Source organism: Pseudorca crassidens, chromosome 6 (genome assembly GCF_039906515.1).
Source record: "Pseudorca crassidens isolate mPseCra1 chromosome 6, mPseCra1.hap1, whole genome shotgun sequence".
NCBI lineage: Eukaryota > Metazoa > Chordata > Mammalia > Artiodactyla > Delphinidae > Pseudorca > Pseudorca crassidens.
The window spans coordinates 133,903,817-133,925,119 of record NC_090301.1 but is presented as its reverse complement, the minus strand read 5'-3'; the positions used below and the strand labels follow the sequence as shown (position 1 = coordinate 133,925,119).

Sequence of the window (21,303 nt, the reverse complement as noted above, 5' to 3'; positions counted from 1 at the left end):
CATTGGTTAAGATGCTCTGTGAACCCGAGTCCCACCACCCCGTGGGGCCGCCACCACTGCGCTCTCCTGCGTGGTTGTGAGATGCACCTGTTCAGAAGGCTCTGTTTGTTTTTCTCTCCTTAATCAGTCTCTCGTCAGCCTGATTTTCAGGGCCCCAGCCAATGAACCAAGGTGGGTTTGTTTTTCCTCCCCTACATTGTTATTACTTTTCATTTTAAATACTTAAAAAAGGATTGTAGACATTCAGAGTGATTCTTGTTCAACGCTTGGCCTCCTGATAATGCAGTTTCCCCACATTTTGCCTCTGCCTTTGTTAAAAATGATCAAATGATGCTCTTTATGGCGGCTGCCTGAGAAGTCCTACTTGTTACGGACGCCGACCCTCCTGGTGGGTATTTCCTTAGGTGTCTCGGAGGTCGCAGCTGTGGGCCCCTATCCGTGGGCCTTGGTTGTAGGAATCCTGAGCCGTCTTCACTGCGTCCCCCCGCAGAGGTTGTAGCCTAGCACCCTGAGCAGCCTGGGGTTACTTGTTATGTTGCTTCCTGGCTTTGGGGGAGTGCTGCGGTCACAGCTTCAGGGCACACTTTCCTACGGCCAGGGCTCGGGCAGACATGCTTCCTTGCTGTCCTCCGCTGTTGGTGCTGTAGGGGAGCAGGTACCGTCCCAGAATAGGTCTCTTTGGCATATTAATAGTTTTAAGCTGGTTATTTTCCGGGAAACAGCAGGCGTAGAAGAAATTCTGAAAACCAAGTAGGAGTCACCGTTTTGTAAGAGACAGGGACATTTACCAGGGGAATGTCCCTGTGCAAGGGCGTCCCCCTCACTGTACCAGGACACGAGGACGACCGAATCTCTAGCAGCTCCTAGGGGCGGAGAAGGTAAGGACTTCAAGAACCTTGCCCTTGTTTACCTGGTCTTCCCTGGTCACCTCTCACAACCGACTCTGCCCATCCTCAACATCCTCTTCTGCTTTGGGCAAGGACGGTATCCAAGGTGAGGGCTTCGGCCGTCTGAACAAGGTACTCAGGTTGTCTGGGTCTCTCCCGGGTCCACGTGTTTCTAGACTTTGCTGGATTTTCTCCTGTTAATCGGTTTCACGTCAGTTTAATTCCCAGACCAGAAAGAAGAGCCTAGGAAGGCGGAGGGACTCTCTTCCTCCCCAACGGTGGACCGATGTTTTGCTCGTCCATTCTTTTTTTTTAAAAAATATATTTATTTATTTATTTAATTTTTGGCTGCGTTGGGTCTTCTTCGTTGCTGGGCGCGGGCTTCTCATTGCTTCTCTTGTTGCGGACCACAGGCTCAGTAGCTGTGGCTCGTGGGCTTCAGTAGTTGTGGCACACGGGCTTCAGTAGTTGTGGCATGCGGGCTTCAGTAGTTGTGGCTCACGGGCTCTAGAGCGCAGGCTCAGTAGTTGTGGCGCACAGGCTTCATTGCTCTGCAGCATGTGGGATCCTCGCGGACCAGGGCTCGAACCCGTGTCCCCTGCATTGGCAGGCGGGTTCTTAACCACTGCGCCACCAGGGAAGTCCTACTCGTCCATTCTTTACCTGAAGGTGCATTCCTTCGAGGCTCTTGGTGTCTCTGAGGGACTGACTTGTGTGTGTGTTAAATCCTAAGTTACCCAGAGCAGCAACCACCTAGGACCACAGAAATATCAGCTCTGATTTTTTTTCTCCCCAGCACTGGGATTTTTTTTGAGCCCAGCTGTGCATTCATAGAAGTTCTCAACCTTAGAGGTCTACTGTCATCACCTGGGAAGCTTTTAGATGTTCTCATGCCCAGGCTCCGATCCCAGGCATCCCAGACCAAACTCCATCAGAATCTCTGGGGATGTTTTTAAAACTGCCCAGGGATCTCCTTGTGCCACCGAGGCTGGGATCACTGATTTAAAATATTGTTGTTTCTGTCATGCAATGGTGTGTGTGTATTTATTTTTTTTCTACTGGCGGTATTTTCAAGTTACTTTGTCAGAAATAGGTGCCCATCGTGTCTAATGAGAAAAAAAATTCTCTTAAAATGAGATAGGAAGGAAACCAGCCTTTTTAAGTTCCTGTTATATGCTAGGCACAGGGCTTCAATCTTTCACATGTGTTATCTCATTTAATACTCAGAAAAATCCTGCAGGGTGGGTGGTGGTTTACTTGTGTCTGCAAATAAGAAAACTGGCTTAGAGAAACTGAATAACTAGTGTCCAGGTCCCACATCTCACGAATGGCAGAGCCAGACTTGGGCCCGTGACATGCCCGAGCCCTTGCCCTTTTTCCTTACGCTGTGGCATCTGTGAGAGAGATTTTCCATAAAAATCGTTTAAAATAAAAATTGGCACTTGGGTTATGCAGGAGCATATGGTAGCTCTATTTTCAGTTTTTTAAGGACCCTCCATACTGTTCTCCATAGTGGCTGCCACAACTTAACATTCCCACCAGCAGTGCAGGAGGGCTCCCTTTTCTCCACACCCTCTGCAGCATTGATTGTTTGTAGAATTTTTGATGGCCGTTTCTGAATCGTGTGAGGTGATACCTCGTTGTAGTTGTGATTTGCATTTCTCTAATAATTAGTGATGTTGAGCATTTTTTCATGTGTTTGTTGGCCATCTGTATGTCTTCTTTGGAGAAAGGTCTAGTTAGGTCTTCTGCCCATTTTTTGATTGGGTCAGTTGTTTTTTTTTGATCTTGAGTTGTATGAGTTGTTTGTAAATTTTGGAAATTAATCCCTTGTCGCTTGCATCAATTTTCAAATATTTTCTCCCATTCTGTAAGGGAGAAAATTCTGTCTTTCTGTTTTGTTTATGGTTTCCTTTGCTGTGCAAAAGCTTGTCAGGCTAATTAGATGCCAAGTTTCAGGTACCTGTTAAATGTGCTTATTGAGAATACTTTCTCTTCCCCCACCACCAAGATTGCTCTGTTCTACTCACTTTATCTCACTTCTGATGAGGCTAAACTGATTTTGAGTAATGGATTGTTGTTTTGGAAAAGTCTGACTCATTTAGTTCTTAATGTAAATCAACGTGGAATAAATAATTTAGTTGTCTTCCTTTTAACCGTCCTGTGTCGCGAAGGGATGCTGATTGTTAAAAGCAGGTCTGCTCACCCCTTTTCAGAGCCCACCTTGGTCCGCTGGGAGGGCCGTGTGGGTGTGTTGGAGGGGCGGGGAGGGAGCGAGGGTACAGAGATGCTGGGGCCCTGAGCGGCCCCCGTGGCACAGCTGGCGCGGGGGTCGCTGCGTGGCTCGCACCCCCTGCGGCTCTGTCGAGGGCGTGCGGGTTTGGTGGGCCATCCTCCCCCACCCCCCGTGATGGGGCGTCGGGTGCGCACGCCCGATTCTTCTCTCCGTCTCACTTTCCCTCGGGTCGGCTCAGCTCTGGTTTGTGACTCGGCAGTGCCTGGGGGGCTGTATCTCTGCCTGGAGCCTGGGAGAATGACCTCTCTGGTGGAACGTCTGGGTCAGGCTTTTCTGGAGGGCTGTCATGTCATTTCCTTTGGGTGGAACCAGACCGCCTCTGAGTCTGTCTTCTTCCTTGGCAGCTCTTCGTCTGGGTCCTCTGGCCGCGTTTCGCAGAAACCCAGCAGGATGGCCGCAAACAAGAGCAAGAGCCAGAGCTCCCTGGCCCTTCACAAGGTGATCATGGTTGGCAGCGGAGGGGTGGGCAAGTCGGCCCTGACCTTGCAGTTCATGTATGATGAGGTAAGACACGCCTCCCCGTCGGGCCTGCTGTCGCCACGTCCCTCCTCCAGCTGCGTCCCTGGGCCCATTCCCTGGGGCTCATCAGGGTCATGGGGCAAACTGTGCTACGGTGGCTTCTGAGTAGCTTTCCAGGGGGTTCCCACCAGGGGAAGAGCTGCACTGCTGATGTTAGGCGAGCCATTTCGGCTCAGGCAGGGACACGCGGGGTCCCTGCTCGCATCGTTTCCGTCATTGTATTATGACAGGAGCTAGGGGGAGGTGTCGAAAGGGCGGGCCAGATGCGTAGCTGTCACAGCCAGCCCGTACAGGCACTGAAGGGGACAGCTGAGCTGCCCTAAGAGCTCCATCTCTTCTCCTTGCTCTGGTTCCCCCGGTTCAAGCTAAAGCCCCAAGCTTGCATCACCTCCTGGGGGTGATGGCGCTGCTGCCGAGTCCAGTGCGACGGCACAGCCTTGACCCCTGCTTGACGGCCGATGGCTGGTAGTGCAGCAGCGTGTCCAGACCAGAGCCGGAGCCTCGGGGCCTCTCGATGGCACCCTCTTTGCGCGGCTCGTGCCTTCCAGAATTTGCGGCAGAGGACACTGTCACCACGATCAGCTAAGATGACCCTCTTTCCACCAGGCTCCGCCCCGTCCAGCTTCCTGCCACACAGGGTGTGCTGCAGTGACCGCGACATTTTGGGGTGTGGCCAAGGGAAGCCGACTTAAGGATGCAGTTAGCAGGGGCCCTGGCCTTGTGATGGGGGCGCGGGGAGGGCTGTGTCCAAGGCGCCCGGCACGGCAAGTGAGTGGGCAGCGGCTCCACACGCGGTGTCAGAGGCCGGTCTGGAAGGCTTTTCCAGGCCTCACGGCTCCTTACAGGGAAGACGGATGCAGGGCCTGAATTTGCCAGTGGTTCCCAAACCGCCCTTACTAGGAACGTCACCCGAAGAAACCTCGCTAAACCGTCATGAAAGAAAAGCTCGGACCAGCTGTGCTAGAGGAAGGACTGAATTAGTTTTCAATTCTCCATAGGCAACGTCGGCTTGGCCAAAAAGTGCGTTCGGGTGTTTCAGACCATCTTTCAGTGAGGCCGGAACGAACTTCTTGGCCAACCCAGTGCTTCAGGATACCTGGCATCTGACGAGATAGTTCAGACGCATACAGCTAACAGAGTAGGACGGTATTGCAGAGGTGTGTCAGCACTCAACGAGCAAGACTGTTATTCAGCTGGATTTGGGGTGCGAGTGGTATTTGTAGTATTGCCATGGAGCGGATCTCCACACGGACATCCGTCACCTCCAGTTTCCAGGAGTCTGGCCCGGCTGAGCGTGGTGCTGCCCAGGGTCTCAGGCTGTGGGGAGGGTGTCCGGCCTCCTGCGAGCCCGCGGGCTGCTGGCGGGTGCAGGACGGGGCCCCGGCTGCTGGAGGTCGCCCCCAGTTCTCCGCCGCATGGTCCTTTCTGTAGACAGCTCTTCCCATGGCCGCTTGCTTCTCCCCGGCCAGCAGGGAAGTGTCTGGTAGCTACGACGGATCCTTCCGCACAAAAACGTGGTCACGGGGTCGTGTCATCACGCTGCCTGTACACTGTTGGTTGCAAGCCAGCCTCAGGGTCTTGTGCGCTCAAGCGGAGAATGCCGTGCAAGGGCGTGAGCCATCGAGGGGCCCCGGAGGGTTGGGTTCACCAGAGTATTTGTGTATTTTAAAAACTGTGTAATGAATTATAATTTCTTTTCTCCTTCTCGATAATCATTTTTGTATTTACCATTATATGTGTAATCTTGTATTCTTTCCTTAAAAGAAGGCCCTGCAATGCATAAGCTTCAGACCAAAACCAAAACCTCCAGACCATCTCCCCCTGGGTCACACCCCACTGTATCTTATCATGAGAAACTTTTTGTTTGTATGTTTCTACATGACCAATTTCTTTTTTTTCTTTTTTAATTGAAGTCTAGTTGATTTACAATGTTGTGCTAATTTCTGCTGTACAGCAAAGTGATTCAGTCATACATATATATACATTCTTTTTTTATATTCTTTTCCATTACAGTTCATCACAGTATATTGAATAGAGTTCCCTGTGCTCTACAGTAGGACCTTGTTGTTTATCCATCCTCTAGACAATAGTTTACATCTACTAATCCCAAACTTGCAATCCATCCCTCTCCTACCCTCCCTCCCGCTTGGCAAGTCTGTTCTCTATGTCCGTGAGGGTGTTTCTGTTTCATAGACACGTTCATTTGTGCCATATTTTAGATTCCACATAAGAGCGATATCGTATGGTATTTGTCTTTCTCTTTCTGACTGACTTCACTTAGTGTGAGAATCTAGGTCCACCCATGTTGCTGCGAATGGCATTATTTCATTCTTTTTTATGGTTATTGTAAATAGTGCTGCTATGAACACAGGGGTGCATGTATCTTTTTGAATTAGAGTTTTCTCTGGATATATGCCCGGGAGTGGGATTGCTGGGTCATATGGCGGCTCTATTTTTAGTTTTTTAAGGAACCTCCGTACTGTTCTCCACAGTGGCTGCACCAGTCTATGTTCCCACCAACAGTGTAGGAGGGTTCCCGTTTCTCCACACCCTCTTCAGCATTTGTATACTTTTATTTTGGAGGGTTGTTTTTCTTTATTTTACACTAGGGGCCAAAGTGGGGAAATCTAGCAGAATCTGTTTAATTTACGCCAAACTTTTTTCTTTTTTTTAGCTTATTTATTTATTGGCTGCGTTGGGTCTTCATTGCTGCCTGGGCTTTCTCTAGTTGCAGCGAGCGGGGGCTACTCTTCGTTGTGGTGCGCAGGCTTCTCATTACGGTGGCTTCTCTTGTTGCAGAGCACGGGCTCTAGGGCCTGCGGGCTTCAGTAGTTGTGGCTCAGGGGCTGAGTTGCTCCAGGGTATGTGGGATCTTCCCTGACCAGGGCTCAAACCCGTGTCCCCTGCATTGGCAAGCGGATTCATAACCACCGCGCCACCAGAGAAGCCCACGCCAAACGTTTTTGCATAAAAGAAGAGAGGCAAGTTACAAAATCTGCCTTGGAAGTCTTTATTTGTTTTTCCTTAAAAATGTGACTTGCTTCCTAAAGATTCCTTATTTTCCTTCTGTAACAGAGGCTGGGGAGGAAGGGACAGGGAGGAGAGGAATCAAAGCGTGGGAGACGTGGTTAGAAGAGCAGGCGTTAATGGAGATGGGGGGGATTCTGTGTGTCCTGCCCCCACCGCTGAATGACGGGCAGTGTCTGGGGACATTTGGGGCTGTCACAATGGGGGGATGTGACTGGCCGCCAGTGGGTGGAGGCCGGGGATGCTGCCGAACGTGCTGCAGTGTGCCGGAGGGTCCCACACGGGAGAGTCGTCCAGACCGGAAGGTCTGTCGCGCTGCTGTCTGGGGGGCGGCCTGGCCGGAGCCACGTCAGGGAAGGGGAGGCTGCTCCACCACGCGGTGACCGAGGGGCCCCGGGTGCCAAATCTGAGAGCACGTTCGGGCCCCGAGCCCGACTCCGCGGTGAGGTTGGAGCCATCCTGTCTGGCCTGGTGGCTGACACCGCAGGAGACCAGGGCAGTCTAGACGGGATGTGTCACTTTCCCTGTGTATGTTTCTGTGTGTACAGCAAGAGGGAGGGGAGGAGATGCAGAAGAATCAAGAGCTTTTTCTCTCCTTCCTAGTTTCTTCAGAGAACCAAGGGGAAGCTGTGCTTGGCCTTAGTCTCTGTTTCCCACTGGCTGACGTATGTGGGGACCAGAAAGCAGCAGTTGTTGAAGGATTGAAGGAATGGTAAGATAAAAGCACAGCAGCAGCAGAAGAGAGATGCGGTGCTCGTGTCGATTCCCCTAACGGTGCTGCCCGCTAGAACCTTCTGTGATGCAGGGGGTGTTCTGTGTCTGTGCTGTCCAACACCTGTGGCTGCTGAGCCCCTGGTGCCCGGCTAGTGGCTGCGAGGTTGAAGGGTCTGGCTCTAGAATCACAGTTTTGAAGCTTGAAGAGACCTTAGGGGTGACGGCCAAGCCCAGCTGATCGCAGACTCACCCGGGGCTCCTTTACCAAATCCCTCTGGAGCTGCAGCCGAGACGTTCTTTTCCTGAAGCTCTGCCAGCAGTTCCGAGGAGCGGTGGCTCCCCCTGTCCGGGAGGCCAGAGAAAAGGAAACAGTCCCGTGCTCGGGGTGCGGGTTGGCTGACACCTCCCGAGCCACTCGGACCCTTTGTTCTTGGTCCAGTGCTTTGCCCTTTGTTTAAAAAAAACCTTTTAGCTTCTGTGGTGGAATCTCCAGGAAAGTTGGATCACGGAAGCAGCCACAGCCTCGCAAGTCTTTATTTTTGTCTGAGTTCTGACTTAGAAAGATGGGAAGGGACTGCCAGTGAGGCAGAGGGAGCGCTTGCCCTTGGAACGCCTGGCCTGATGCACTCGAAGACTGCTTAGCTGCCTGCCTGTGCCGGTGAGGTGAGGCTGGCCACGGTCAGTTCGGGCAGCTGCCACGCTCGCGAGGAAGGCGTGAGAGGCTGGGCTTAGACCGCGTGTCTGGGCGTCTGTGGCGGATCACGGCAGCCCTGCAAGCCGGCGCGGTGGCTCCTGCTAACAAGGAATGGAGATGCCAAGGCTGTGATCTAAGCTCCCACAGTGAGCGCCCTTCCCCGGCGCGGACGCATCTCCCCACTGCCGTATGGGGGACGTTCTGACTTCCAGCGTTAAAGGAGCGGGTGGGACTCTTGCTGCTTCATCCTTGGAAGTGCAGGAGCAGGCAACCGAGGTGCTTTAGGGTGTATGGAGACCTTCGCACTGGGTGTTGCGGTGGTTTTTTTGGGGTGGTCATGTATTTGTCTCTCTGGAAGGACGTTAACAGGAGGACACCGCTGTGAAGCATAGGCAAATTTTCATATTTTCTCTATTTTAAGATTGTTATATGAGTGTAAGAGACTCTTGAGTTTTATTTATTTTTCAAATTAATTAATTCATGTATTTTTGGCTGCGTTGGGTCTCCGTTGCTGCACGCGGGCTTTCTCTAGTTGCGGCGAGCGGGGGCTGCTCTTTGTTGCGGTGTGTGGGCTTCTCATTGCGGTGGCTCCTCTTGTTGCGGAGCACGGGCTCTAGGCGCGCGAGTTTCAGTAGTTGTGGCACATGGTCTCAGTAGTTGTGGCTCGTGGGCTCTAGAGCGCAGGCTCTGTAGTTGGGGCGCGCGTGCTCAGTAGTTGTGGCGCACGGGCTTAGCTGCTCCGCGGCATGTGGGATCTTCCTGAACCAGGGCTCGAACCCGTGTCCCCTGCATTGGCAGGCGGATTCTTAACCACTGCGCCACCAGGGAAGTCCCCTCTTTAGTTTTAGTATTAGGTTATCTTTAGATTTAAAATCATTTGAATTAGTAGCTATTGATTGACAACACAAGGTCCTTCAGAGGGTCCATAAGTTCATATTGATATTTTCAACTCGATTTTTAAATTTTTAAAAAATTTAAATGCTAGCTTTATGAAGAATTCACGTACCCTGAAATTCACGTTTTTAAAGTGAACCATTCAGTGATTTTTAGTGTATTCACACAGATGTGCGGCCATCACCACAGTGAAATCGTAGAACATTTGTATCACCCCAAAACGAAGAGCCCTGCACTGTAGCAGCCATTCCTCATTACCACCTCACCCCCCGGCCCCCGGCCTGGCAACTGCTTTCTGTTTCTATGGATGTGCTGTTCTGGACACTTTACATATGTGGAATCAGACAGTGTGTGACCTTTATGTCTGGCTTCTCTCACTGAGCATCACGTTTTGAAAGTTCATCCGCGTTATAGCTGTATCAGCGCTTCATGCTTAAAAGAAATTGAGATGTAACTCACATCATAAAATAGACCCTTTTAAGCGTACAATTCAGTGGTTTGTAGTATATTCACAGAACTGTGCAACCGTCACCACTACTTCCAGAACATTCTCATCCCCCAGAAAGACACCCCTTACCCACGGGCAGTCCCTCTCCACCACAAATCTGCTTTCTGTTTCCATAGCTTCGTCTGTTCTGGATGTTTCATATAAATAGACTCATATATTATGTGATATTTTGTGTCTGGCTTCTTTTGCCAACCATAATTTGTCAAGGTTCATCCACGTTACAGCATGAATCAGTACTTCCTTACTTTTCATGACTGGATAATACTCCAGTGCCTGGATGTGTCACGTTTTCTGTATCCATTTGTCAATGATAGATATTTGGATTGCTTCTACCTTTGGCCATTATGAGCAATGTTGCTGTGAACATCCGTCTACAAGTTTTTGTGTAGACATGTCAGAATCTCTTGGGTGTGCACCTAAGTGGGAAATTTCCTGGATTATATGGTAACTCTGTGTTTAACTTTGTGGGAACTACAGAAAGGCCGTGTTTTCCATGGCAGCTGCACTGTTTTACAACGTATGATGGTTCTGATTTCTCTGCCATCTCGCCAATGCTTGTTATTGGCCATCTTTGTTTTTTTTTTTTTTTTTTTGCGGTACGCGGGCCTCTCACTGTTGTGGCCTCTCCCGTTGCGGAGCACAGGCTCCGGACGCGCAGGCTCAGCGGCCATGGCTCACGGGCCCAGCCGCTCCGCGGCACGTGGGATCTTCCCGGACCGGGGCACGAACCCGTGTCCCCTGCATCGGCAGGCAGACTCTCAACCACTGTGCCACCAGGGAAGCCTTTGTCCATCATTTTGATTATAGCATCCTAATGGGTGTAAAATGGCATCTCGTGGTTTTGATTGGCATTTGCCTAATGACTAATGATGCTGAGCATCTTTTCATGTGCTTATTGGCCATTTGTATATCTTCTTTGGAGAAATGTCTGTTCAGATCCTTTGTCTATTTTTTCTTCATTTGTTTTTTTTTTCTTTGCCTATTTTTAAAGTGGCATTTAATTTCATTTAATTTTAAAACTGTGTTTTTATTATTGAGTTTTAAGAGTTAATTTATATATTCTGGGTAGAAGTTCCTTATTAGATACATGCTTTTCAGATATTTTCTGCTATTCTGTGGGTTGTCTTTTGACTTTCTTGGTGGTGTCCTTTGAGGCATGAAATTTTAAAATTTTGATAAGGTCCAATTTATGTATTTTTTCCTTTTGTTGCTTGTGCTTTTGGTGTCATATCTAAGAATGCATTGCTAAATCCAAGGTCATGAAGATTTCCACCTTACATTTCCTTCTAGGAGTTTATAGTTTCAGCTCTTGCATTTAAGTCTTTGATCCATTTTGTGTTAGTTTTTGTATGTGATGTGAAGTAGGGATCCAGCTTCATTCTTTGACATGTGGAGATATCCAGTTATACCAGCATGAATTCAAGTTTAATAGTACATTGCTATCATTAACTTTTTTCCCTGAATATCTTGACTTATACTATCATTAAAATAATTATTTATTCTATGTATAATGCAATATAAAGAAAATAACTTTGAAATATTCATATCATTGCTACTGAATAATATAACCACTGAGGGAAGTTCAACGTTTCTTTGACTTTTCTTTGTCCTTAGTCTCTTTTAGTGGGATGTATTCTATCCAAATATTCTTTTTTAAAGTCTCTTGGATTAATTCTTTCTCTGTCGGGTTACATTACCAATATAATATTCATTTACGCTCATTTGCTTCAGTTTTCCTGTTGAACAGCTTTTAAATCTGCTTTGTTTTGTCTCCCCAGGGTGTGTTTTCCCTCATTTTTTATAGCTGCATAGTATTGCATTCTGTGGATCCCCGTCCTGGGCGTTTGGGTGCTTTTTCATCTCTCGCTGCTGCACGTGGTGCCACAGTGGATGGCCTTGGATGTTGCTGTGCAGGTGTGTCTGTAGATTAGACTCCTAGGAGGAGGGCCGCTTCTCGCTCGATTAGGTGTCGCCATGTTGGTCTCCGTACAGACTGTACTGCTGTCTCCTGCCATTAGCAATGTGCAAGAGGTGTGCTGTCACGCTTTGGGGTTTTTGCCAGTCTGGTAGGTGAAAAATGGTACCTCCATGTAGTTGCCGTTTTCTTTATTAGTGAGGATGAGCATCTTCATATGTTTAACATCATGTGTGTGTATTGTTCTGTGAATTGTTTATGTCTGTTGCCACTTTTTCCCATCGGCTTGTTGATCTTTTTTTCCTCCCTGTTTCTAGTTAATATATAGTTCTCTATGATATGGGTTTAAATACTTTTTCCCTGCTTGTCATTTGTCTTTGTTTATAGCGTGTTGTGTCATACAGAAGTTTTAAAACTTTTTATGTAGTCTAATTTATCAATTTTTCCTTACATGGCTTCTGGATTTTGAGTCATAGTTAAAAAGGCCTTCCCTACTTCAAGGTAATAAAGGGATTTCACCCATGTTTTCTTCTAGTACTTGCGGGTTTTATTCTTAACATTTAATCTTTGACCCATTTGGAGATTTTCATGTTGTATTGTTATTTAAGCCTCTGAGTACCTCTTGACCAGTTACTTTTCAGATGAGTTTTATAATTCTGTTGATTATGAATAAGAGCTCCCGTTTCTTACCCTTGCCAGTGTTTAACTGTAATTTTTTTTTTTTTTTTTTTTGCGGTACGCGGGCCTCTCAGTGTTGTGGCCTCTCCCGTTGCGGAGCACAGGCTCCGGACGCGCAGGCTCAGCGGCCATGGCTCACGGGCCCAGCCGCTCCGCGGCATGTGGGATCCTCCCGGACCGGGGCACGAACCCGCGTCCCCCGCATCGGCAGGCGGACTCTCAACCACTGCGCCACCAGGGAAGCCCTAACTGTAGTTTTATACTGACAAGAATATTGCCAAGCGTTGTGCCCTCTGCTTGGTCTCTTCTCATCTGTAAAGTGGGGATATCTGTTCTTATTGTTTAAAAACAAAATAACAAATGGTGGAGTTGGAAGCAACAAGGAAGTACTAGCTAAGGAGCTCTCTGTGTCCTTAGTGCCTCACACGTGGTGTGATGATCGTCAGCGCTCAGTAAAGCCGCGGTTGATGATAAGCAAAGCACCCATATATTGAAATGTTTTTGGCAGCTGTTCTTTGTCTTAGAACTTTGCTACCTGCTAATCGTGTCGTCCGTTTGCCCAGTTCGTGGAGGACTATGAACCTACCAAGGCTGACAGTTACAGGAAGAAGGTGGTCCTGGACGGGGAGGAGGTCCAGATAGACATCCTGGACACAGCCGGACAGGAGGACTACGCGGCCATTCGCGACAACTACTTCCGGAGTGGGGAGGGCTTCCTCCTCGTGTTTTCCATCACCGAGCACGAGTCATTCACAGCCACTGCCGAGTTCAGGTGTGTCCGGGGGGCCCTCTGCCTTCCGTTCATGGCAGCCTGGGAAGGAGTCTGGGGCTGAGTGGAGTGCGTCTCAGGACGAAGTCTCTCTGAAGAGCTTGCTGGGGCTTTTTGGATCTTGGCACTTGATAGCTCGTCATTTGTTGCGCTCTCTTTGGGCTTCTCAGGTCTGTAACTCCCACATGTAAATAAATGATCTTAAGGATCTGTTCCTCGAGAGGACGAAGCCGTTCCCTACAGCCAAGAGCCGGTAGTTTTGTTTTCATGTAAATCCCGAGAGACGGGGGTTGGTAAGCGTGAACCATCTTTATCTTTTTCCCGGTTTTGCTAGAAAAGCAACAGTTCTGCTCTACTCTGAGGCTTCTGAAACCTCAGATGTCGGCAGAGTGGACGCCTTGGGTCGGAGTGACCGTGTGCTGCTCCCTTGGGGACATGAGCTCAAGTGGGGCGGAAAGCACCGGCTTCAGGTTCACATAGACCCGGGGGGTCTGAGTCCCCGCCCTGTCACGGTACTGTGACCCAGGGCAAGTGTCCTTAGCGTTCTGTCTCTTTACCTGAAAATGCTCTTGTTGATGAGATGAAATAAAATGACACGTTAGACTTAGATTTCCTAAGGAGAACCCTTCATGGTGTGGCGGCCCCAGGCTCTTCTCACTGTGTGGGCACAAGGTGAGTATCCACCGCTGTAATTTATTTAACATCGCGGTATGTCGAGATCCTTGAAGTTCATTTTGTTACAAAGAAATAGTGAGCTGTGTGGGCCTAGTCCTCCCAGGGATTCTAGTGGGAAGGGTCTCTCTCTTTCCCCATCCTTTTCCCATCTCTCTTATACACTTGTGCGTTTTCATCCCCCTCCTTAGAAACAGATCCATCCAGGTGACTTTTTATTTATTTTTTGGCCGCACCGTGTGGCCTGTGGGATCTTAGTTCCCCGACCAGGGATCAAACCCGTGCAGTGAAAGTGCCGAGTCCTAAGCGCTGGACCGCCAGGGAAGTCCCCAGGTGACTTTTCATTCTAAGAACCAGAACTAGAGTCTAATAGGGACCTAAAAAGGAAAAAAACAACCAGTAATCTTTTTTCATTCTTTAGCAAGTTCTGGTCAGAAATGAAGGTCATCAGCCCAAGGTGAGAACGAGGAAGCTAAACGTCCCCCCAGGATGTGGAAGGAGCATCGGTGGGCGGGGGTGGGGGGGCAGCGCTCAGGAGCGGCCTCGGGGGAGACGGGCAGAGAGGAGTCAGGCGGAGCCTCAGTTGTTGTCTTCGTGGCCCCAAGCCTCCCGAGGGTGGATGACGCAATTCTCGGCAGCTGTGGTGTGTATGTCGTGAGCTGTTAGCCGGCTAGGACTCCCTGTGAGAAATCCTGTTATTCGTAGCTCTTCCTGATGTGCCGAGAAGCTTCTGTAAGTGGCTTCTGTAAGTCCACGTGTGCACAGTTGGCTTTGCATCTACACGATCCTGCTGTTATGCCTTCTTGAGGACCGAACAGGATGGATGCACTCACCGCCCTGTTTTCTTCCCCGTCCGGAGCCTTGGGTTTCCCATCGGCCCCGTGAGTCACCCATTAAGGAAGTGCTGCCTGTGCCCCCACTCACTGCACACACACAGAGGCACTCGTGCCTCCTTACCTCCTCCTGGGAGGAGGGTTTTGGTTATTATGAAAGAAGAGAAAGGACAGGTGATGACCTAAAAGAAAAAGGAAGCGGAAGTTAGTGCTTGTGGCTTGAACTCTGGGAAGTTCGATAAAAGCCCCAGGCTGCCCCGGTTTCCCACGGTGCTGGAAGCAGACGGGTGTGGGTAGATCCTCGGAGCCCTTACGCTTAAACTCAGTCGCTTCATGCCTGTTAGCAGTTGTAAAACAGCATTTCTGCATTTATCTTCCAAACGGAAAGCCTCCAACGTAAAACAAAATGTCAGTACACCCTCTCTTCCTTGAAACTTTTAGGCTTGTTACAAGAGACCAGAGCTTGGTACTCCTGTTTCTCGTTCAATATGTTTATCAATGAGGTGATTAGTCACGGCTCTGCAAGACTAACGAGCCAGAATGTGATCAGTTTTTACTGTTCACCATGTATACTGATCACTAACTTCTAAGCACAGTGCACGCTCTTTGACCCCTGTGAAATGCAGAGTGTGGCAAAGCTCCTCAGAGACAGGTTTCAAGCATCTGCTTATTTTTCATTTTGCTAAAAGGGGGGGATAAATCAGGAGCTTGGGATTAACAGACACACAGTCTGCGTACAAAGTAGAGAACCAGCAAGGACCTGCTGTACAGCACAGCCAACTCTATTCGCTATCTTGTAATAACCTATAAGGGTGAAGAATCTGAAAAAGAAGGGATGCATGTATATGTGTAACTGCGTCACTGTGCTGCACACCTGAAACTAACATGACACTGTAAGTCCACTACACCCCAATTGTAAAAAATTGATATCTGGTAGTGAAACCGACTGTATGGGAAAAAATTTAAACGTTTTATTATTATGAAATGTCACCCCATATTATATAAAAGTCAGTGCAAGTCCCCACCAAAACGTTTTTGAAGGGGTCTCTTTTGGGAATGTGTGGGAATACAGAAGTAGGCAGGTTCCCCCTGGTTCAAAATAATGGAAGCGGAATATTTAATTTCTTGAATACTCTGTTTTTCCAAAATGATTTTAGGTAGCTGATTATTTTTAGTAGAGGTAAACTTTAATGTGCTACAGGTAGCAGTTATTTTAGAGAAGATGTTTTTGAAGTACTTTTCCATAGGCCTTATAGTATTTCATTCTTTTCCCCCACTTTGTAGTAGAAAAATAAGGCATGTTGAAGTGGGGCTCCTGCCTCACAGACCTGGGCGGGGGCGGGGTGCACAGGTGCAGACAGAGTTGAAGCAGGAGTGGCACAAAGCCGTACTTACCTTTACTGTGAGCGTCCCTCAAATGTTGCTTTGCTTCTCTGTAATATTCTACTTGACTGAGGAAAAAGAACCACCGGTTTTTGTCCCACTGCATTGATTTCACGGTCTGCTAACAGACCATATGAAAATCCCTGGGTTTCATGGCTTTTATTCTCACAAAGAAATCAGACTTTTTTTCCCCCCAGGGGCATTATTAAGCGTTTCGTATAAGAAGATACTTCTTTCATCCGGTTTCTACCACAGAGGGTCCCACGTTTCTCCTTTGTTTTGTTTTTTGGCCGAAGCCTAAATTGGGGATGCTGTTGAAATGCAGAATCCTGGGCTCCTGCCCACATATCTGCTTCTGGGCCCAGAAACCTGCGTTGTTGTTGTTTTTTTTAAGAACTTTTCTCCCGTTTTGCTGTTCATTTTATTCATTTATTTCTTGGCCACACCATGCCGCATGCGAGATTGTAGTTCCCCCCCACCGGGATGGAACCCGGACGCCCTGCATTGGGAGCGCAGAGGCCTAACCACTGCACCTCCAGGGGAGCCCCCAGACCCGCGTCCGTAGTGAGCACCCGCGTCCCTGGGGCGCAGCAAGCTGGGAGCAGAGCCTGCAGCCGCTGGCTGGCCACGGGCTGGAGCGGTGCCCCCTGGGGACGGGCCTGGGCCAGCGGCCCGCCTGTGGGGGGACCGGCGCCCGGCCTGGCCTGCTCAGTCGCCTTCTTCTTGACCTGTCACCCAGGGAACAGATCCTCCGCGTTAAGGCGGAAGAAGATAAAGTCCCGCTGCTGGTGGCGGGGAACAAGTCTGACCTGCAGGAGCGGAGGCAGGTGCCGCTGGAGGAGGCCAGGGCCAAGGCCGAGGAGTGGGGCGTGCAGTACGTGGAGACCTCGGCCAAGACGCGGGCCAACGTGGACAAGGTGGGCCCCGCTCCCCCCTGCTGGTCCTGGGGAGCCGGGGGGGGGGCACCTCGCGGGGGTCCTGGCGTCACACAAGCGGCACGGGGAGGGCGCGGCCTCCACAGACCCTGCCCTCGCGGCCTCAGCGGCCTGCGTCCTCCAGGCGCAGGGCCGGCGCCTCGGGGGCCCTTGATTTTGCCCTCGCTGGCGGGTTGGGTAGATTTGTTCTCTTCACCTCCCTGCCCACCGGCAGAGCCAAGGGGTCCAGTCTTTATAACTTCGTCTCTGCGTCCAGGGACCTCTCCCCTCTTCTCCACCCCCAGCGTAGTTTTTCGTTCAAATCTCTGAAGTGAAGGAAAGGATGACCTTGACAGTGATGAACACCGATGGTTTGAAAACCCACCTTCCAGTGATTGCGATTGTGAGGGCTTCTTTTAAAAAGCTGAAGTTCAAATCGGTTGCCCCAGACCTAAAAGCTGAGGTCGTCTCTCTGCCGTCACGGCCTGGGTTCCGTTAGACCGACGCGCGTCGCTTTGCAGCCAAGCCGTGGACGCGTCTGCGCCGTCTGTGCAGCACCTGAGTCCCTCACATCCCTTCTCCTTTCTCCTGTGCTTCTCACCTGAGGAGAAAGGGATTTGAAGCCAGGTGTCACTTCAGCTTGCGGGGTTGCTGGAAGGACGCTGGTGTTGGGAGGCGTCTGCTTTGGAAGCCTCTCCAACAACGTCAGTCTGTTAAGCTGCATCTGCCGCGCGAAGCAGGTTCACGCGGCAGCTCCCTTTTCTTTGATTGCTATCTCAGCTCTTACGTTGATTCTTGTGCATTTCCAAATCTTTCCGTTTCTATCAAATTGTTTTCTAGCTGTAGAGTTTTTCTAACTCTACACACAGGAAGTCCAGTCGTGCAGTTTATTTTTAAAAAATCAGGAAGACTTTCCGGGCTTGGAACTGCCGACCTGGGGGGTGGGAGCCGTCACACCGGCTTGTCACCTCCCCTTCCTGCCCGGGACCGGCCGGACCTGCCAAACGGGAACCAGCAGAAGCTGATGCCGGGCAGCGTTGTGTTCGCTGTGAACAGGTCACAGGAAAGGAGGTTGGCGATGAACAGCTTGGGCATCACGTGAAGCTGGACACACGCCCTTCCTTCCCCTCCCTCCGCCTGCCTTGTGCTGCTAGGACAAGGAAAAACCGGCGACATTCGAAGCTGTTCACGGTCCCTGTTATGGGGGAGGGGGCGCTTTCCTGAGAGGCTGAAGGAAAGGGGTGCTTAGGTCAGCCTGATGCAGTTTGGGGGGGTCCTTTCCTGCACCCTGAGCTAGTGGTGAGGGCTCGTGGAGTCCCCCACTCAGAAAGCCCAGTCTCGCTTTCCTCTAGAAAGTAACAGGAGCCTGTTCTGCGCAAACGTCCAAAGGTCAAAGGCTACACTCAGTCTCACGCTTTCCGTCTTCTCTGTGAGAAATCTCAAATCTTTCTTTGTAGGAGGCGTACTTTGGCTGCTGGCATGTAGTCGGTACCCGGGCGTGGTTGCTGGTAGCAGGGGGCAAAACCCAGGCCACTGTGACAACTGATAGCATGCTGGCATTCAATGACACGTCTCATCAGCTGTTGATGAAGCCCCTGCAGCTGGCATCACGCGGAGTGGGGCAGGGAGGGGCAGACGTGGGGAGGGTGACACCCCCTCTGCCCCTCCGCCCCCCTGCCCTGCATCGGGGGCCCCATTGTTTGTTCAAGCTGCATCCCCTCCTCCGCCCCACCTGCTACGTTCCCCGTTCCCCGATCTGAGTCTGCCGTCGGGGTTAGGCTGCGAAGCCGTCCTACGTGATGGCGCTCGTGCCTTTAGGCTCAGGGCAGGACTCCTCAGCTCGGTGGAACGTGGCGGGGCCCTGAGGCGCTCTCCTCCCTTCCCTTCCCCGTGGTTGGAAGCCAGGACGCCTGCTGACTGTTGTCACTCTCGGTGGTTGGAAGCCAGGACGCCTGCTGACTGTTGTCACTCTCGGTGTCTCTAACTGTTGTCGGTCTGTCCTGTGATGTTTCATCCTTCATCATACTTATCCCCAGAACAGGTTTCATCAGTTTGAAATAAGCTGCTGAGTGGTACTAATGGTATGACGCTGCTGCCCTTAGCTTGACCCGTTGTATGATGTGAGCAGAGAGGTTTCCTTTGTGGAATTAGAATACGTTTCTAACATTAGTTGTTCTCTTCTGCTCTAGACCTTTTGTTTTTTGGGGTTTTTAAAAAATTAATTAATTTTTATTTTTGGCTGCATTGGGTCTTCGTTGCGGTGCACGGGCTTCTCATTGCGGTGGCTTCTCTCGTTATGGAGTGTGGGCTCTAGGCTCACAGGTTTCGGTTGTTGTGGCACGCGGGCTCTAGAGCACAGGCTCAGTAGTTGTGGCGCATGGGCTTAGTTGCTCTGTGGCATGTGGGATCTTCCCGGACCAGGGCTCAAACCTGTGTCCCCTGCATTGGCAGGCGGACTTTTAACCACCACGCCACCAGGGAAGCCCTAGACCTTTTGTTTTTGATGGCCCATGGTTTTTAAGAATACATTTGGCTTTACATATACTTTAAACTATAATTACATACCCTGCTTGGTCGAACTGCTTCATTAAATCATTAAATGGCTTTTTCTTCCTTGTTCTTTTCACCCCTTCCTCCCCACCCCAGGTGTTCTTTGACCTCATGAGAGAGATCAGAGCAAAGAAGATGTCAGAAAACAAAGACAAGAACGGCAAGAAAAGCAGCAAGAACAAGAAAAGTTTTAAAGAAAGATGTTGTTTACTGTGAAGGCCAGGGTGCTGGACCATGTCGCTCGCCACTAAGGACAGAGGGCAGGTTCCTCAAGCCAAGACTCCAGTCGACCTCTCGGCCTGTTCCCTGCTCTCCCCAACCTCATTCACACACGCTTCTGTAAATGGGGAAAATATTTGTGAACCAGTGGCTGGCAGAAGAAATAAGCCCTTGACTGTGCAACGGGATGGCTCCTCTGTCGGGAGGTTTCAGAGTTTCCTCCCTCTTTTCCTTCCTAAAATAAGCCACGTATGTAGTGCTACAGGCAGGCGTTAGCCAGGTGTTAATTAAGAAGGACTTTCCTAACTTCTTACTTTTTCCCCAGTTTTGTAACATAGCGTCTTTTGTTTTGAAATAAAAGTGTCTTATTTTATTAGGTCTTGGGAGGCGGGGGTGGGGTGAGGCTACCCCCACCCTTGTCAGCTCAACAGTGGTTCTCAGAAACATCCATTGGGTTCTAATGACGCTGGAAAATTCGGAGGTTTTTTGGGGTCTCTTGGCCATACCCTGTGGATCTGAAGCAGAGCTAAAAAAATAAAGTTGAATGGGGCCAAACAGATCAACACCAAGCCCAGAAATCCTTCTCAGTAGGAAAGAAGGAAGAGTTGTACCCTTCGTAGTTAAGTATCAGCCAGTTATAGTCTGTGTTGGCCGCTTTTCTCCTGTGGCATTCTGATTTTTGTGTAGGAGCTTCTTTTTTAATAAGCGACATGAAGACTCAAGAGCAATATACTGTATAAATGATATACTTTTCTAATCAGAATTTTAAAACGAAGTCCTTTGGCTAAATCCTCTCGTAATTGCCAGTCATAGGGTCAGGGCCCTCCTTCTCCGTCCGCAACCCACGCTCTGTCCTGACCCACTCCTCCTGGCAGAGGCTGAGAGGACCTTTTCTTTTGTTTCTTTCAATGTAGCCCAAGTTCCTCTGAAGAACGTGATGACTTAAGATTGTGTTCTAAACTCATGAAGCCAGAGCCTGTGCCAGACACCTGCTACCTCTCATAGAATTGCTCAGTAAATTCAGAAGTGGAGAAGCCACTGCCCCTTTACCTCTGAGAACTGGCTGCTGTTTCTAATATAAATTTGTTTCTGAGACAGCCATCTCGTTAGTTAGACAAAGATTTTTATGGATGAGATATTGTCTTTCTTGTGTCAATATTCTGAATTCAGCAGTCAGAAAATTTTTCATGAGCAAAGGAGGACAGCCATAAAAACCTAGTGCTCAGCATACTTTTCCCCATTTTCCAGAAGTGATATTTCACATATAGGTGCCAAAAGTGAATTGGGGTGGGGAGAATGGGAACCCTTGGAATTTATGGTTATTACAGAAATAATTGTAGAGATTATGATCTGACCGGAAAACAAACACCCTTGTATCACCTCCCAAAGAATCGTGGGCTTTTTTTCAATTAAAAAAAGCAGAAATTTACAGTTTTTCAGAACTTCAGCCTTCTTATTTTATCCTTTTGTCATATATGTAAAATGTAAGAAGTATTAAAGAATTGGACAGGTATTCATTATCGTTCTTGGTAGATGTTCTGCGAACTTTATTTCAGTTAAGTTTTTGAATTGGGCTGGGAGAAATTTATAAGTATAAACAGTAACTTTAGTTTCATCTTTCCTTTGGAAGAGATGACTACTCTTCTTTAAACTTAAAAAGTTGAAGGTAGTCACACTCTTGCATTTTTTGAAACAACCTTTTTCTTTTCCTCCTAGTTTGCCACCTGTTTGATATCAGTTCTGGTCGAGAGTAGGTAGGTTTGGAATATGTACACATAAATTAAGGATGGTATGAATTGTTCCATGCTATGGAAATTAATTATTCTTAGTT

At 49.3% G+C, this 21,303-nt stretch overlaps 1 protein-coding gene across 4 annotated transcripts in view; it reads left to right on the top strand.

The window, feature by feature from the left end:
• RALB (RAS like proto-oncogene B) overlaps positions 1–20,906 on the top strand; it is a 40,994-nt gene extending 20,088 nt beyond the window's left edge. For 2 of the 4 annotated variants that reach the window (XM_067742348.1, XM_067742349.1), the window contains exons 2-5: positions 3,528–3,687; positions 12,696–12,904; positions 16,529–16,706; positions 19,350–20,906. In XM_067742348.1, coding sequence (XP_067598449.1) covers positions 3,574–3,687; positions 12,696–12,904; positions 16,529–16,706; positions 19,350–19,469 — 621 coding nt within the window. In that variant the 5' untranslated portion in view covers positions 3,528–3,573 and the 3' untranslated portion in view covers positions 19,470–20,906. Of the gene's footprint in view, positions 1–148; positions 172–3,527; positions 3,688–12,695; positions 12,905–16,528; positions 16,707–19,349 lie in introns of those variants that run through there. The other 2 variants (XM_067742350.1, XM_067742351.1) reach the window with 2 other exon arrangements.
• The last annotated feature ends 397 nt before the right edge of the window (positions 20,907–21,303 follow it).